The 18,977-nt window shown below is 38.8% G+C and overlaps 1 protein-coding gene across 1 annotated transcript in view; it reads left to right on the top strand.

Annotated features, from left to right (window-relative positions):
• The window catches only part of ARL8B (ARF like GTPase 8B), a 59,876-nt gene that overhangs the window by 34,892 nt on the left and 6,007 nt on the right, over window positions 1-18,977 (top strand). The window contains exons 2-4 of the mRNA XM_082638957.1: window positions 8,415-8,495; window positions 9,845-9,918; window positions 10,548-10,641. Of these exons, the coding sequence (XP_082495083.1) occupies window positions 8,415-8,495; window positions 9,845-9,918; window positions 10,548-10,641 (249 nt within the window). The remainder of the gene's footprint in view (window positions 1-8,414; window positions 8,496-9,844; window positions 9,919-10,547; window positions 10,642-18,977) is intronic.

The following is an 18,977-nucleotide window of genomic DNA, read 5'->3' as shown; positions in this document are numbered from 1 at the left end:
TTTCTGCATTTGTTCATTTAAAACAGCAATGGTAAAGTCTAATCTGTTCCATTTGGAGTCTCTACTTTAAAGCCCTGAAATGTATGAGTATTTCACTGTGTTCTCACTAGTGTCAGATATCATGGTATATAAGCAGCCAGTGCTGCATGGTATATCTCTGTACATTAACCTGTTTACAAAGAATAGACTCCTCCCCCATTCTTATTGTCTTAGAGTACACTCAGTGAAGTGTCCTTTCACTATTACAGGTCCACTGCCTCATGTTTTCTGCCTTTGTGGTGGTAACTTTTACCTTGGTTGTTCTCTTTCCTTCCCCTTTTCTATTTGCCTCATTCCTACGATCTGCAGTAATAAATTTAGGTAAGCTCTGTGTGCTGAAGTTGACACTAACAAAACTTTATGGGACAAGGTCTGCTTTTAGCCTTTGGTATACTAATGAATTTTTTGGGAAAAAAAAAAGAGCCACATTTTTCCTACTGCTGTAGGCATTCATCTCTTGCTTAACTATATTTTATTTTATTTTATAATGGTAATTATATGACCATTTCTCTTTTTCTTCTTTTTTTAAATTTATTTGTTTTTGCTGTGATGGGTCTTGATTTCTGTGCGAGGGCTTTCTCTAGTTGTGGCAAGCGGGGGCCACTCTTCATCGTGGTGCGCGGGCCTCTCACTATCGCGGCCTCTCTTGTTGCGGAGCACAGACTCCAGACGCGCAGGCTCAGTAGTTGTGGCTCACGGGCCTACTTGCTCCGCGGCATGTGGGATCCTCCCAGACCAGGGCTCGAACTCGTGTCCCCTGCATTAGCAGGCAGATTCTCAACCGCTGTGCCACCAGGGAAGCCCGCTTAACTCTGTTTTAAATGAGAGGCCTATGAATAAAACATAAAACCATAAATGTTAGAGCTCGAAGTGATTTTGGAAATACTCTTCCAAGTACCTTTTTTTCTAGTAAGAAAGCTTAATCCTGAGGGTAAGATGACTTGCATGTGGTTAGTAAGTAATGTTAATGGTGGCAAGATTCCTGGACCTTGAGAGTCTTTTTTTTACCATCTTATTTTGCTTCAATTTTATCTTGTCCCAAGCCAGACTCCAAAGATGCTACCTTGTGACTTTGGGTACACACTGGTAACTGCAGGTCTGTCCACTGTCACAAAATCACAGTGAGTGCCACTTGTGATCTTAAATTTGTGTTATTAAGTGAAGGTCAGTTTATGTTTCCTATACTGTTTAGGAAGACAGGTATGAAAGCATCTTTTTACTTCTCTTCACAGATCTTAAAAATGATGGGACTTTGAGCAAATGACTTAACCTGTCTTTGCCTTGGTTTTCTCATCTGAAAAATGGGGATAATGCTACTTACTTCATAGGGTTGTTATAAGGATTAAGTAAGTTAATATTGATGAATATTTACTAAGTACTTAGAACAGTGCTTCACGTTATTTAAGTGTTTGTTAAAATAAATAGCATGATGCACAATTAAGTAGTACTTTTAAAGCATCTACTTGTTCCCTGAATTGCTAGTCTCAGCTTACTGGCATTTTGACAGCACAGAAATAAATTCTGTTATTTAGAGCACAACTGCCAACTTAGTGGTTTAGTCATTCAACACAAACTTTGAAAAGTGACGATTAAGATTTGATATGAAGAAAGAAGTTGAAAATGCTTCCAAGTCTGTAAAGTTGTTATACCACAGAATCCATTCATCAAAGCTGATGAATGATTTTTGAACATTTTGCTGTCCTCAAGACATTTGGGGATTAAAAACCCGAAGATTTGATTACCTAATTTTCAGCCATTGCAGATTAGCAGTGCCAGGTGAATTAGGGAAAGTTATTGTTAACATCTGCCAGCAGTGAGAAGTAATGGTGAAGAGAGAGATAAACATTTATGAAAGTTCAGGAGCAGCCGTGTATACTGCAGCCCCCTACATCATTTTATCATGGGCTGGTACTATAATTGATGGTCATAATCATAAAATTTTACTGCCAGAAGGGCCCTTAAGGGTTATCAAATTTAGTTTTCTTGGTTTTTTTTTTTTTAATATTTTAAGTATTTTCACTTTTTTTTTTTTGGCTGCACCGCGTGGCATGTGGGATCTTAGTTCCCCAACCAGGGATAGAACTGGAGCCCCCTGCAGTGGAAGCACAGATTCTTTTTTTTTTTTTTTTTAACATCTTTATTGGAGTATAATTGCTTTACATTGTTGTTTTATAACAAAGTGAATCAGCTATATATATACATACATCCCCATATCCCCTCCCTCTTGCGTTTCCTTCCCACCCTTCCTATCCCACCCCTCTAAGTGGTCACAAAGCACCAAGCTGATCTCCCTGTGCTATGCGGTTGCTTCCTACTAGCTATCTATTTTACATTTGGTACTGTATATATGTCAGTGCCACTCTCTCACTTTGTCCCAGCTTACCCTTCCCCCCGCCCCTTGTCCTCAAATCCATTCTCTACGTCTGTGTCTTTATTCCTGTTCTGCCCCTAGTTTCTTCAGAACCTTTTTTTTTTTTTAGATTCCATATATATGTGTTAACATACGGTATTTGTTTTTCTCTTTCTGACTGACGTCACTTTGTATGACAGACTCAAGGTCCATCTACCTCACTACAAATAACTCAATTTCCTTTCTTTTTATGGCTGAGTAATATTCCGTTGTATATATGTGCCACATCTTCTTTATCCATTCATCTGTCAATGGACACTTAGGTTGCTTCCATCTCCTGGCTATTGTAAAAGAGCTGCAGTGAACATTTTGGTACATGACTCTTTTTGAATTATGGTTTTCTCGGGGTATATGCCCAGTAGTGGGATTGCTGGGTCATATGGTAGTTTTATTTTTAGTTTTTTAAGGAACCTCCACACTGTTCTCCATAGTGGCTGTACAAATTACATTCCCACCAACAGTGTAGGAGGGTTCCCTTTTCTCCACACCCTGTCCAGCATTTATTGTTTGTAGATTTTTTGATGATGGCTATTCTGACCGGTGTGAGATGATATCTCGTTGTTTTGATTTGCATTTCTCTAATGATTAATGATGTTGAGCATTCTTTCATGTGTTTGTTGGCAATCTGTGTATCTTTTTGGAGAAATGTCTATTTAGGTCTTCTGCCCATTTTTGGATTGGGTTGTTTGTTTTTTTGATATTGAGCTGCATGAGCTGCTTGTATATTTTGGAGATTAATCCTTTGTCAGTTGCTTCGTTTGCAAATATTTTCTCCCATTCTGAGGGTTTTCTTTTCGTCTTGTTTATGGTTTCCTTTGCTGTGCAAAAGCTTTTAAGTTTCATTAGTCCCATTTGTTTATTTTTGTTTTTATTTCCATTTCTCTAGGAGGTGGGTCAAAAAGATCTTGCTGTGATTTATGTCATAGAGTGTTCTGCCTATGTTTTCCTCTAAGAGTTTTATAGTGTCTGGCCTTACATTTAGGTCTTTAATCCATTTTGAGTTTATTTTTGTGTATGGTATTAGGAAGTGTTCTAATTTCATTCTTTTTCATGTAGCTGTCCAGTTTTCCCAGCACCACTTATTGAAGAGGCTGTCTTTTCTCCATTATATATTCTTGCCTCCTTTATCAACGATAAGGTGACCATATGTACATGGGTTTATCTTTGGGCTTTCTATCCTGTACCATTGAGCTACATTTCTGTTTTTGTGCCAGTACCATACCATCTTGATTACTGTAGCTTTGTAGTATAGTCTGAAGTCAGGGAGCCTGATTCCTCCAGCTCCATTTCTCTTTCTCAAGATTGCTTTGGCTATTTGGGGTCTTTTGTGTTTCCATACAAATTGTGAAATTTTTTGTTCTAGTTCTGTGAAAAATGCCATTGGTAGTTTGATAGGGATTGCATTGAATCTGTAGATTGTTTTGGGTACTATAGTCATTTTTCAATGTTGATTCTTCCAATCCAAGAACATGGTATATCTCTCCATCTGTTTGTATCATCTTTAATTTCTTTCATCAGTGTCTTATAGTTTTCTGCATACAGGTCTTTTGTCTCCTTAGGTAGGTTTATTCCTAAGTATTTTACTCTTTTTGTTGCAGTGGTAAATGGGAGTGTTTTCTTGATTTCACTTTCAGATTTTTCATCATTAGTGTATAGGAATGCAAGAGATTTCTGGGAAGTGCAGATTCTTAACCACGGGACCACCAGGAAAGTCCCTAGTTTTCTCTTTTTACAATTTATAAAATAACCCTGAAACACCAAGAACACATTAAATCATGTTGCATAGACTGTGAGAAGTTAACCAAGTATGTATTTCATTTTAGAAATCTTTCTGTGCAAGCTTTTTAAAAAGTTTTGGTATCTAAAAACTTTAGCTACAATTTCTGGCTGCTTTATTATGTATAGCACCTTTTCCTAATATACCAAATACCTAATATACCAAATAAATGAAACATTATCTCATACAGACTTCTCACCAGATATTAATTAAAGCCTATTACAGTTCACACTGGTGATCTGTAAGACATGTAATCAGCCACTATTGAGGTATGTGACCTGGGGAATTTATTTCTTGTTCTGTAAAATGGTAGTGATAATTGCCTCCCTTTACCTCATATATTTCTAAAAAATGTAAAACACACAAAACATTAAAATTACCATCTTAACTATTTTTGAGTGTACAGTGCTATTAAATACATTTACATTTTTGTGTAACCGTCACTGCTATCCATCTATAGGACCTTTGATCTTCCCAACCTGAAATTCTGTACCCACTAAGCATTAACTCCTTGTTTCCCCTTCTCTAGCCTTTGGCAACTACCATTCTATTTTCTGTCTTTATGAATTTAACTACTCTAGGCTCCTTATTTAAATAGAATCATGAAGTATTTGTCTTTTTTGGGACTGCCTTACACTTAGCATAATGTCTTCAAGGTTCATCCACGGTGTAGCATGAATAAGGTTGGTTTTTTTTAACATCTTTATTGGAGTATAATTGCTTTACATTGTTGTGTTAGTTTCTGCTGTATAACAAAGTGAATCAGCTGTAAGTATACATATATCCCCATATCCCCTCCCTCTTACGCCTCCCTCCCACCCTCCCTGTCCCACCCCTCTAGGTGGTCACAAAGCACCGAGCTGATCTCCCTGTGCTATGCAGCTGCTTTCCCCTAGCTGTCTGTTTTACATTTGGTAGTGTATATATGTCAGTGCTACTCTTCCTCTTTGTCCCAGCTTACCCTCCCCCCCCTCCATGTGCTCAAGTCCATGAATAAGGTTTTTAAGGCTGAAAAATACTGCATCGTAGGACTAGACCACACTTTATCTGCTCATCTGCAGGTGGACACTCAGGTTGCTTCCACTTTGTGGCTATTAAGAATAATTCAGCTGTGAACGTGGTTATACAAATATCTCTTCAAGTTCCTGCTTTCATTTAGGTATATACCCAGAACTGGAATTGCTGGATCATGTGGTAATTCTATTTTTAATGTTTTGAGGAACTGCCATATTGTTTTTCATTCTTCAACCCCTGACAACCACTGATATTTTTACTCTTTTCATAATGTGATATTGTTGGAATCATACAGTATGTAGTCCTTCTACATTGGGTCTTTCATTAAACATGCGTTTGAGGCTCCTCCATGTCTTTTGTGGCATGATAGCTAATTTCTTTTAGTGCTGAATAATACTACGTTGTCTGGATGTACCAGTCTATCCATTCACTTATTGAAGGACATCTTGGTTGCTTTCAGGTTTTAACAATTATAAATAACGATGCTGTAAGCATTTAATTTATAAGTTTTTGTGTGGACTTAAGTTTGCAAGTCCTTTGGGTAAATACCAAGGTTGTGTCATTGTTGGATTGTATGTTAAGAGTATGTTTGGTTTTGTAAGAAACTGTCAAAGTGTCTTCCAAAGTGGCTGTACCATTTTGCAAACCTATCAGCAATGACTGAGAGTTCCTCTTGCTCTACATCCTCATCAGCATTTGGTGTTATCAAAGAATACCAGATTTGGGCCACTCATTGCTTTGTGGTGGTATCTCATTGTTTTAATTTGTATTTCCGTGGTGACACATGATGTGGTGCATCTTTTCATATGCTTATTTGCCATCTGTATATCTTCTTTGATGAGATGTCTGTTAAGATCTTTGGCTCATATTTTAATTGGATTGTTTGTTTTCGTATTGCTGAGTTTTAAAAGTTCTTTGTATATTTCCCATAACAGTCCTTTATAGAATATCTTTTGCACATATTTTTCTCTTACTCTGTGGCTTGTTTTCCGAGTCTCTTGGCATTGTCTTTTGCAGAGCAGAAGTTTTTAATGAAGTTATCTTATTGTTTCTTTTGTAGATTATGCCTTTGGTTTTGCCTTTGCCCATTTTTAATCAGGTTATATTTTTTGTTCTTGTGTTATGGCTAGTTTTGATATATGTAGTTTTGATATCATGACTAGATCTTCACACATATAAATAATATGTGTGAAAGTTCTGAAAATTATAATGTCTGTATGTATAAAGTAGTGATTATGGTTGTTTCTTTTTTCTTTCTTTCTCTCTCTCTCCCTCTCCCTCTCTCTCTCTCTCCCCCTCCCTCCCTCCCTTCCTTCCTTCCTTCCTTCCTTCTTTCGTTTCTCTCTCTCTCTCTCTTTCTCCTCTCTCTTTCACATTTTTTTTTTGAGATTAGCCCAAACTCCACTGAACAGGAGGGGAAAAATTTTAAAAGTAGAACACTTTTGGGGTTATGTAGAAGAAATTAATTTGTAAAATTGGAATTCATTGTGCTTGGTACAATTGGTACTTGTAGACAGTTTTGGAATGAATGTGTGGCAAACAATTGGCCAGTGTTAGGGCCTTGAAAATAGTTCCATATGTTTAATTACTCCCAAGTTGATACATTTCATAATCCCGAGCTATACCTAATAAATAAGAGATCACTGGAGAAATAAACATTTGGCAAATAAAATATACGAATATGTAAATATATAAATCAGTATCAATTGTGACTCATTAGGTGTACTTCATAATTGCAGTCAAAATAAAGAATATGATAAGAAAGATGGAAGACCTGTTAGGAGAGAATTATGATACTTCACTGAAGGATATAAGGGATTTTAATGTTTGAGTGGACAAACCATGTGCCTCGGTGGAGAGACTTGGTTAAGTATCAAGAGTTGATAAAGGGCAGTTAGTATTTTAAGAGAATTATTAATTTCTAAAGTTTATTTCAAATGCGAGAGATGAAACACATTCCTGAACATTCCACTTCTTGATCTGCTATATAGAATAATATATAGGATAAGCTACAGTAATTCATGTAGTCCTAATTTATTTCCAATTAGAACTAAACAGACTAATGGAAAAGAATTCAAGACTCAGATATAGAACTGTCTCTATGTGGAATTTGGCGTATCACATCAATCTAGTTAGGAAAGTGTGGATTTTTAAATGAGGAGTGAGGGCTTCTCTGGTGGCGTAGTGGTTAGGAATCCGCCTGCCAATGCAGGGGACACGGGTTGGAGCCCTGGTCCAGGAAGACCCAACATGCTGCGGAGCAGCTGGGTCTGTGCGCCACAACTACTGAGCCTGCGCTCTAGAGCCCCCAAGCCACAACTACTGAGCCCGCGTGCCACAACTACTGAAGCCCGCGCACCTAGAGCCCGTTCTCCGCAGCAAGAGAAACCACTGCAATGAGAAGTCTGTGCACCACAATGAAGAGTAGCCCCAACTCGCTGCAACTAGAGAAAGCCTGTGCGCAGCAATGAGGACCCAACACAGCCAAAAATAAATAATAAATAAATACATAAGTTTTAAATGAGGAGTGAGGTGATTATAGGCTATACATTTGTAAAAAGGACCTTTCTTGCATTGTGTAATCAAATCCTAGATGGGTGAACATTTTAAATTTAAAAATATAAATACTGTTAGAAGATATTTAATTTTAGTCCTCTGACAGGAATGTCAGAAACCAAAAAGAGAATATAACTGATTACGTAAGGGAGGATCATGTTTATGAAGAAAACATTTTATAAGCCTTGTTAAAAGACTGACTCAGAAAAGCAACAGTGAATTTTAACAGTATTGTCAAAATAATTTCCATCCTAAAAATAGAAAACTTTGAACTTTTCCTTCCGATTTACTTGTACCTTGTATGCAAAAATTCACGTATAGGTGCACGAATTAGTAAATGTTCACATGTAATTGTACAGTATTTCTTAAACTTAAAAATACGTAAAAAATTATAGTAGTTTCAGAAGTATCTTTAATGGAAGACTGTCTTTGAATGAAAAAAATAAGGCACCTCTTCAAGATTTATGGCTATTAGGAGTGTTTTCTTAAGGTATATTGTTATCGTCACTAAAAAATTAGTTATTTGCTAAGATGGGTACAGAGTAATGTTGATGTGAAAGGTTTGCAGTGTTACATGTTTTTATAAACAACGATTAATCTAAAAATGTTTTCTTTCAGTCAGGTCAATTCAGTGAAGATATGATACCTACAGTGGGCTTCAACATGAGGAAAGTAACTAAAGGTAACGTCACAATAAAGGTACGTCAGCTTCTTGCCATACTTGAGTTACATTGTTAGCAGATACAAACTAGGAATTTTTCTGTTCGTTTCTTTGCATTTTACATGAGTATTGGCAGTTCTTAATTAATGAGTGGGCATGTTCCAAAAGAGTGTAAATGAAGTTTTTTTCTTTCTTGCTCTAATAGATCAAAATCTGTGTGTTGAAATGTTGTTAAGTGCCCATAAAAAACTTAGACTATGGATTGGCAGAAGTATTATTTGGGATTAAGGTGTTCCTAGGAAAGAAAAATCCCATTTTCAGAGTATTTGGAATGTGATATTATTACATTATTTCATGAATGATATTTTATATTGAAAGATAATAATTGTTTATAATGTTGGTAATTTAGTATTATATTTGTGGTAGCCAATATGGTAAACTAGTTTTCCCTTTCTTTACTAATAAGCCCTAAAATTAAAACTATAAAACAGTAAAAACTTAACTAGTTTAACGTAATTTTGTTTCTAGAATAAGTTTGATAGGTTTGAGTTGTGGACTGTTGGACTCTTTTTTAATTTATTAGTATTATTATTTTTGGCTTCCTTGTTCATGGGGGGAGTTTACTTCTATAGCTTGAACTTTTTGGCCATTTTACCCAGTTCTTGTGGTTCACAGAAGCTGTTTACTAAATTTGTTCTGTAGCTTATAAAATGAAGCTGCTCATTTTTCGTGTATGTCTTCATGCATGTTTCCAGTGTCTATGGCTAAATTGGAAGCCTCCTAAAGATAAATATCATGACTTCAGACCTTTACATAGCCCTACAGAGTAGCCATAATAGTGAAATTACTGTGGGTAGTAGCTTTCATATGGGTAAAATAATTTTATATAAGAAAAGCACCTAGGTAGGAATGTTTTCTGTTATGTACAGAATAACTAAAAATGATTAGATGTTAATATATACCCAATCAGACAACTAAACTTAAATAGATTCTGAATGAACTGTTTTTTTCTCTGTTGGGCTTCAAATATGGATGATGGCTGATGATGCAGATTCTAAGAGCGCTATTTCAAAAAATATGTATTTTCAATATTGGAAATTTATTGGTTAACAGGCAAAGAAAGTATTGCACAGAAACTAAATCTTTGCTCAAGCACCACCTATTAGATCTAATGTAAACATATTAAGTATGAGCTTCAAGTTTAGAAGTGGCCCCAGGAACTTCCAGATTAAGAGCTTGTTTGACCTCAAGTTTTTCAAAAGCAGTTTGGCTCTAACATTGTGGAAATGAGCATATCTGCTTGATCTTTTCCCCTCCTTCTGCCGCTTTTTTCTTCAATATGTTATTTGAAATATCTTTATTAAGAACTGTCTATCTTGATTTGAAGATTTGGGACATAGGAGGACAACCCCGCTTCCGGAGCATGTGGGAACGGTACTGCAGAGGGGTCAACGCTATTGTGTAAGCTGCTTCCCCGCCCCTCCCCCCCATCTCCCCCCTTGCAGTCAGTTTAGGTTTCAAGGGAAAACGCTGTTTTTCATACTTTTAAAGGCTCAATTTTTATTTCGGGCAATAACAGTCTTTCTTAGATATTTTCTTAGTGTAATCCCATTAACATCAGACTTTAAAAATAGAATGATAGAATGAGAGTTTTGTTTGTTTTTTATGTAGCTAAGAGCTATGGATATAAATGTTTTACTATCATGTATTAGCCCCCTAAGAACAGTCTACCTATGTACTTATTTTATTGAAGTATAGTTGATTTTCAGTATTGTGTTGGTTTCAGGTATACAGCATAGTGATTCAGTAGTTTTAATTATATTCTGTTATAGGTTATTAAAAGATAATGGGTATAATTCTCTGTGCTATAAGTATATCCTTGTTGCTTATCTAATTTTATATATAGTACTTTGTATCTGTAGAACAGTCTATTAAAAAGTATTTTTGGGTGCCAGCCTTTTAAAATCGAGGACTTTATTTTAATGAACAGTTACAGTAGTATAAATTAAGAAAATTAAAACATCTGTTAATTGCGATCATCAAACAATATGGTGGAGACATATTGAGATCACTTTATTTTTTTTTTAAAGCTACATGATAGATGCTGCAGATCGTGAAAAGATAGAAGCCTCTCGAAATGAACTACATAATCTTCTAGATAAACCACAGTTACAAGGCATTCCAGTGAGTATGGAGTACTGGTTAATTTTACATTATATAACTATAATATTTTAATTATATTATTACAAGTATAATTATACATTTTTACTTATTGTGTTTGAAATCAGTAAAATGTCTTTTGTTTTAAAGCCTGGAAGGCTTACATTTACTGAGTATCTGCCACATACTGTGCAGTGTGCTGTTTATTCATTTCTTAACCAGCTGTTTATTGAATTGTATGTAGTAGGAGCAGTGCTTAGTCCTGGGGAAATAGTAGTGAGCAGAAGTGGAAACAGACATGCTGCCTACAATCATGGAGCTTATGGTTCAGTAGGAAGCTAGGTAGATGATATGAAATCATTTGAATAATACGGCTGTGATCAGTCCTTCAAGGGAGAGGTACAAGGGGCTATTGAGTTGTAAGTTAGAGGGGAGACTTAATGTAGCTTGAGGGAAGAAGGAAGGATTCCCCAAGGAAATGCTGCTTGAGCTGAGATGTGAGGGATGTGTAGGCATGTGAGGGATGTGACAGCTGGAGGAAAAGGGAGTTGCAGGCAGAGGCTCTTTGGTAGGAGGAGGTGGGGCACTGGGAGGAAGACCGTGTATCTAGAGCACAGAGCAGAGTGGGGAGGGTGGGGTGGAGTGTGGCAAGCTTGCGGTGGGCTGGACACTAGAAGAGGCTGTGTGGGGTGGGACTGGTTGGGTTTGTTTGTTTGTTTGTTTATACATACATACATCTTTACTGGAGTATAATTGCTTTACAATGGTGTGTTAGTTTCTGCTTTATAACAAAGTGAATCAGTTATACATATGTCCTCACATCTCTTCCCTCTTGCATCTCCCTCCCTCCCACCGTCCCTATCCCACCCCTCCAGGTGGTCAAAAAGCACCGAGCTGATCTCCCTGTGCTATGCGGCTGCTTCCCTCTAGCTATCTACCTTACGTTTGGTAGTGTATATATGTCCATGCCACTCTCTCACTTTGTCCCAGCTTACCCTTCCCCCTCCCCGTATCCTCAAGTCCATTCTCTAGTAGGTCTGCATCTTTATTCCCATCTTGCCCCTAGGTTCTTCTGATCATTTTTTTTTCTTTTTTCTTTTTTTTTTTTAGATTCCATGTATATATGTGTTAGCATCGGTATTTGTTTTTCTCTTTCTGACTTACTTCATTCTGTATGACAGTCTCTAGGTCCATCCACCTCACTACAAATAACTCAGTTTCGTTCCTTTTTATGGTTGAGTAATATTCCATTGTATATATGTGCCACATCTTCTTTATCCATTCATCTGTGGATGGACACTTAGGTTGCTTCCATCTCCTGGCTATTGTAAAAGAGCTGCAGTGAACATTTTGGTACATGACTCTTTTTGAATTATGGTTTTCTCAGGGTATATGCCCAGTAGTGGGATTGCTGGGTCGTATGGTAGTTCTATTTTTATTTTTTAAGGAAACTCCATACTGTTCTCCATAGTGGCTGTACCAATTTACATTCCCACCAACAGTGCAAGAGGGTTCCCTTTTCTCCACACCCTATCCAGCATTTATTGTTTGTAGATTTTTTGATGATGGCCATTCTGACGGTGTGAGATGGTATCTCATTGTAGTTTTGATTTGCATTTCTCTAATGATTAATGATGTTGAGCATTCTTTCATGTGTTTGTTGGCAATCTGTGTATCTTTTTGGAGAAATGTCTATTTAGGTCTGCTGCCCATTTTTGGATTGGGTTTTTTGTTTTTTTGATATTGAGCTACATGAGTTGCTTGTATGTTTTGGAGATTAATCCTTTGTCAGTTGCTTCGTTTGCAAATATTTTCTCCCATTCTGAGGGTTTTCTTTTCGTCTTGTTTATGGTTTCCTTTGCTGTGCAAAAGCTTTTAAGTTTCATTAGGTCCCATGTGTTTATTTTTGTTTTTATTTCCATTTCTCTAGGAGGTGGGTCAAAAAGGATCTTGCTGTGATTTATGTCTTAAGAGTGTTCTGCCTATGTTTTCCTCTAAGAGTTTTACAGTGTCTGGCCTTACATTTAGGTCTTTAATCCATTTTGAGTTTATTTTTGTGTGTGGTATTAGGGAATGTTCTAATTTCATTCTTTTTCATGTAGCTGTCCAGTTTTCCCAGCACCACTTATTGAAGAGGCTGTCTTTTCTCCATTGTATATTCTTGTCTCTTTTATCAAAGATAAGGTGACCATAGATGCGTGGGTTTAACTCTGGGCTTTCTGTCCTGTTCCATTGATCTATATTTCTGTTTTTGTGCCAGTACCACACTGTCTTGATTACTATAGCTTTGTAGTATAGTCTGAAGTCAGGGAGCCTGATTCCTCCAGCTCCATTTCTCTTTCTCAAGATTGCTTTGGCTATTCAGGGTCTTTTGTGTTTCCATACAAATTGTGAAATTTTTTGTTCTAGTTCTGTGAAAAATGCCATTGGTAGTTTGATAGGGATTGCACTGAATCTGTAGATTGCTTTGGGTAGTAGAATCATTTTCACAATGTTGATTCTTCCAATCCAAGAACATGGTATATCTCTCCATCTGTTTGTATCATCTTTAATTTCTTTCATCAGTGTCTTATAATTTTCTGCATACAGGTCTTTTGTCTCCTTAGGTAGGTTTATTCCTAGGTATTTTGTTTTTGTTGCAATGGTAAATGGGAGTGTTTTCTTAATTTCACTTTCAGATTTTTCATCATTAGTGTATAGGAATGCAAGAGATTTCTGTGCATTAATTTTGTATCCTGCTACTTTACCAAATTCACTGATTAGCTCTAGTAGTTTTCTGGGAGCATCTTTAGGATTCTCTGTATAGTGTCATGTCATCTGCAAACAGTGACAGCTTTACTTCTTTTACGATTTGGTTTCCTTTTATTTCTTCTCTGATTGCTGTGGCTAAAACTTCCAAACCTGTTAAATAATAGTGATGAGAGTGGGCAACCTTGTGTTTTTCTTGATCTTAGTGGAAATGGTTTCATGTTTTCACCATTGAGGATAAAGTTGGCTGTGGGTTTGTCGTATATGGCCTTTATTATGTTGTGGAAAGTTCCCTCTATGCCTGCTTTCTGCAGGGTTTTTATCATAAATGGGTGTTGAATTTTGTCAAAAGCTTTCTCTGCATTTATTGAGATGATCATATGTTTTTTCTCTTTCAATTTGTTAATATGGTGTATCACGTTGATTGATTTGCGTATATTGAAGAATCATTGCATTCCTGGTTTAACCCCATTTGATCACAGTGTATGATCCTTTTAATGTGCTGTTGGATTCTGTTTGTTAGTATTTTGTCGAGGAGTTCTGCATCTTTGTTCATCAGTGATAATGGCCTGTAGTTTTCTTTCTTTGTGACATCTTTGTCTGGTTTTGGTATCAGAGTGATGGTGGCCTCGTACAATGAGTTTGGGATTGTTCCTCCCTCTGCTATATTTTCGAAGAGTTTGAGAAAGATAGGTGTTATCTCTTCTCTAAATGTTTGATAGAATTTGCCTGTGAAGCTATCTGGTCCTGGTCTTTTGTTTGTTGGAATATTTTTAAGCACAGTTTCAATTTCAGTGCTGTGATCAGTCTGTTCATATTTTCTGTTTCTTCCTGGTTCAGTCTCGGAAGGTTGTGCATTTCTAAGAATTTTTCCTTTCTTCCATGTTGTCCATTTTATTGGCATATTGTTGCTTGTAGTAATCTCTCATGATCCTTTGTATTTCTGCAGTGTCAGTTGTTACGTCTCCTTTTTTGTTTCTAATTCTATTGATTTGAATCTTCTCCCTTTTTTTTTTTTTTTTTTTTTTTGCGGTACGCGGGCCTCTAACTGTTGTGGCCTCTCCTGTTGTGGAGCACAGGCTCCGGACGCGCAGCCCCAGTGGCCATGGTGCACGGGCCCAGCCGCTCCGCGGCATGTGGGATCTTCGCAGACCGGGGCACGAACCCGTGTCCCCTGCATCAGAAGGCGGACTCCCAACCACTGCACCACGAGGGAAGCCCCTGAGTCTTCTCCCTTTTTTTCTTGATAAGTCTGGCTAATGGTTTATCAATTTTGTTTATCTTCTCAAAGAAACAGCTTTTAGTTTTATTCATCTTTTCTATCATTTCCTTCATTTCTTTTTCATTTATTTCTTATCTGATCTTTATGATTTCTTTCCTTCTGCTAACGTTGGGGTATTTTTGTTTTTCTTTCTCTAATTGCTTTAGGTGTAAGGTTAGGTTGTTTATTTGAGATGTTTCTTGTTTCTTAAGGTAGGCTTGTATAGCTATAAACTTCCCTCTTAGAACTGCTTTTGCTGCATCCCATAGGTTTTGGGTCGTCGTGTTCTCATTGTCATTTGTTTCTAGGTTTATTTTTTTTTTTTTTTCTGGTATGCAGGCCTCTCACTGTTGTGGCCTCTCCCCTGGCGGAGCACAGGCTCCAGACGCGCAGGCTCAGTGGCCATGGCTCACGGGCCCAGCCGCTCCATGGCATGTGGGATCTTCCCGGACCGGGGCACAAACTCGCGTCCCCTGCATCGGCAGGCGGACTCCCAACCATTGTGCCACCAGGGAAGCCCTAGGTTTTTTTTGATTTCCTCTTTGATTTCTTCAGTGATCTCTTGGTTATTAAGTAGTGTGTTGTTTAACCTCCATGTGTTTGTATTTCTTACAGAATTTTCCCTGTAATTGATATGTAGTCTCATAGCATTGTTGTCAGAAAAGATACTTGATATGATTTCAATTTTCTTAAATTTACCAAGGCTTGATTTGTGACCCAAGATGTGATCTATCCTGGAGAATGTTCCATGAGCAGTTGAGAAGAATGTGTATTCTGTTGTTTTTGGATGGAATGTCCTATAAATATCAATTAAGTCCATCTTGTTTAATGTATCATTTAAAGCTTGTGTTTCCTTATTTTCATTTTGGATGATCTGCACATTGGTGAAAGTGGGGTGTTAAAATCCCCTACTATGAGTGTGTTACTGTTGATTTCCCCTTTTATGGCTGTTAGTATTTGCCTTATGTATTGAGGTGCTCCTGTGTTAGGTGCATAAATATTTACAATTGTTATATCTTGTTTTTGGATTGATCCCTCGATCATTATGTAGTGTCCTTCTTTGTCTCTTGTAATAGTCTTTATTTTAAAGTCAATCTTCTCTGATATGAGAATTGCTACTCCAGCTTTCTTTTGATTTCCATTTGCATGGAATATCTTTTTCCATCCCCTCACTTTCAGTCTGTATGTATCCCTAGGTCTGAAGTTGGTCTCTTGTAGACAGCATATATACGGGTCTTGTTTTTGTATCCATTCAGCCAGTCTATGCCTTTTGGTTGGAGCATTTAATCCATTTATATTTAAGGTAATTATCAATATGTATGTTCCTATTACCATTTTCTTACTTGATTTGGGTTTGTTATTGTAGGTCTTTTCCTTCTCTTGTGTTTCCTGCCTAGAGAAGTTCCTTTAGCATTTGTTGTAAAGCTGGTTTGGTGGTGCTGAATTCTCTTAGCTTTTGCTTGTCTGTAAAGCTTTTAATTTCTCTGTCAAGTCTGAATGAGATCCTTGCTGGGTAATCTTGTTTGTAGATTTTTCTCTTTCATCAGTGTAAATATGTCCTGCCACTCCCTTCTGGCTTGCAGAGTTTCTGCTGACAGATCAGCTGTTAACCTTATGGGGATTCCCTTGTATGTTATTTGTTGCTTTTCCCTTGCTGCTTTTAATAGTTTTTCTTTGTATTTAATATTTGGTAGTTTGAATAATACGTGTCTTGGCACGTTTCTTCTTGGATTTATCCTGTATGGGACTCTCTGTGCTTCCTGGACTTGATTAACTATTTCCTTTCCCCATATTAGGGAAGTTTTTAATTGTAATCTCTTCAAATATTTTCTCAGTCCGTTTCTTTTTCTCTTCTTCTTCTGGGACCCCTATAATTCGAATGTTGGTGCGTTTAATGTTGTCCCAGAGGTCTCTGAGGCTGTCCTCAATTCTCTTCATTCTTTTTTCTTTATTCTGCTCTGCAGTAGTTATTTCCACTATTTTATCTTCCATGTCACTTATCTGTTCTTCTGCCTCAGTTATTCTGCTATTGATCCCTTCCAGAGAATTTTTAATTTCATTTATTGTGTTGTTCATCTCTGTTTGCTCTTTAGTTCTTCTAGGTACTTTTTTTTTTTTTTCCGGTATGTGGGCCTCTCACTGTTGTGGCCTCTCCCGTTGTGGAGCACAGGCTCCAGACGTGCAGGCTCAGCGGCCATGGCTCACGGGCCCAGCCACTCCGCAGCATGTGGGATCTTCCCGGACTGGGGCACGAACGCACGTCCCCTGCATCGGCAGGCGGACTCTCAACCACTGCGCCACCAGGGAAGCCCTCTTCTAGGTCCTAGTTAAACGTTGCCTGTATTTTGTCCATTCTGTTTCCAAGATTTTGGATCATCTTTACTATCATGATTCTGAATTCTTTTTCAGGTAGACTGCCTATTTCCTCTTCGTTTGTTAGGTCTGGTGGGTTTTTGCCTTGCTCCTACATCTGCTGTGTGTTTCTCTGTCTTCTCATTTTGCTTAACTTACTCTATTTTGGGTCTCCTTTTCGAAGGCTGCATGATCGTAGTTTCCGTTGTTTTTGGTGTCTGTCCCCAGTGGCTAAGGTTGGTTCAGTGGGTTGTGTAGGCTTCCTGGTGGAGGGGACTAGTGCCTGTGTTCTGGTGGATGAGGCTGGATCTTGTTTTTCTGGTGGGCAGGTCCACATCTGGTGGTGTGTTTTGGGGGTGTCTGTGGCCTTATGATTTTAGGCAGCCTCTCTGCTAATGGGTGGGGTTGTGTTCCTGTCTTGCTAGTTGTTTGGCATAGGGTGTGCAGCACTGTAGCTTGCTGGTTGTTGAGTGAAGCAGGGTCTTGGCATTCAGATGGAGATCAGTGGGAGATATCCAGCATTTGATATTACGTGGAGCTGGGAGGTCTCTTGTGGACCAATGTCCTGAACTTGGCTCTCCCACCTCAGTGGCACAACCCTGATGCCTGGCTGGAGCACCAAGAGCCTGTCCTCCACACAGCTCAGAAGAAAAGGGAGAAAAGAAAGAAAGAAAGAAAGAAGATAAAATAAAATAAAATAGTTATTAAAATAAAAAATAATTATTAAGAAAAAAAATTTTTTAAGTAAAAAAAAATGGACAGACAGACCCGTAGGACAAATGGTAAAAGCAAAGCTATACAGACAAAATCACACACAGAAGCATACACGTACACACTCACAAAAAGAGATAAAGGGAAAAAATATATATTTATATGTAATTGCTCCTAAAGTCCACCTCCTGAATTTGGGATGATTCGTTGTCTGTTCAGGCATTCCACAGATGCAGGGTACATCAAGTTGATTGTGGAGATTTAATCCACTGCTCCTGAGGCTGCTGGGAGAGATTTCCCTTTGTCTTCTTTGTTCGCACAGCTCTCGATGTTCAGTTTTGGTTATGTCCCCGCCTCTGTGTGTAGGTCGCCTGAGGGCATCTGTTCTTCACTCAGACAGGACGGGGTTAAAGGAGCAGCTGATTCGGGGGCTCTGGCTCACTCAGGCCAGGGGGAGGGAGGGGTATGGATGCGGGGTGAGCCTGCAGCGGCAGAGGCCGGCATGACGTTGCACCAGCCTGAGACGCGCCGTGCCTTCTCCCGGGGAAGTTGTCCCTGGATCCCGGGACCCTGGCCATGGCGGGCTGCACAGGCTCCCGGGAGGGGAGATGTGGAGAGTGACCTGTGCTCGCACACAGGCTTCTTGGTGGCTGCAGCAGCCTTAGCATCTCATGCCTGTCTCGGGGGTCCGTGCTGATAGCTGCGGCTTGGGCCCGTCTCTGGAGCTCATTTAGGTGCTGCTCTGAATCCCCTCTCCTCGCGCACCAGGAAACAATGGTCTCTTGCCTCTTCGGCAGTTCCAGATTTTTTCCCGGACTCCCTCCCAGCTAGCTGTGGCGCACTAGCCCCTTTCAAGCTGTTTTCACGCAGCCAACCCCAGTCCTCTCCCTGCGCTCCGACTGAAGCCCGAGCTTCAGCTCCCAGCCCCAGTCCGCCTCAGCGGGTGAGCAGACAAGCCTCTTGGTCTGGTGAGTGCTGGTCGACTCCGATCCTCTGTTGGGAATCTCTCCGCTTTGCCCTCCACACCCGTGACTGAGCTCTCCTCCGTGGCTCCGAAGTTCCCTCCCCTCCGCCACCCACAGTCTCCGCCCGCGAAGGGACTTCCTAGTGTGTGGAAACCTTTCCTCCTTCACAGCTCCCTCCCACTGGTGCAGGTCTCTTCCCTACTTTTTGTCTCTGTTTTTTCTTTTTTCTTTTGCCCTACCCAGGTACGTGGGGAGTTTCTTGCCTTTTGGGAGGTCTGAGGTCTTCTGTCAGCGTTCAGTAGGGGTTCTGTAGGAGCAGTTCC

The sequence above is a fragment of the Mesoplodon mirus genome, assembly GCF_964341445.2.
Source record: "Mesoplodon mirus genome assembly, chromosome: 12".
NCBI lineage: Eukaryota > Metazoa > Chordata > Mammalia > Artiodactyla > Ziphiidae > Mesoplodon > Mesoplodon mirus.
This window is presented reverse-complemented; position numbering and strand designations above follow the sequence as displayed.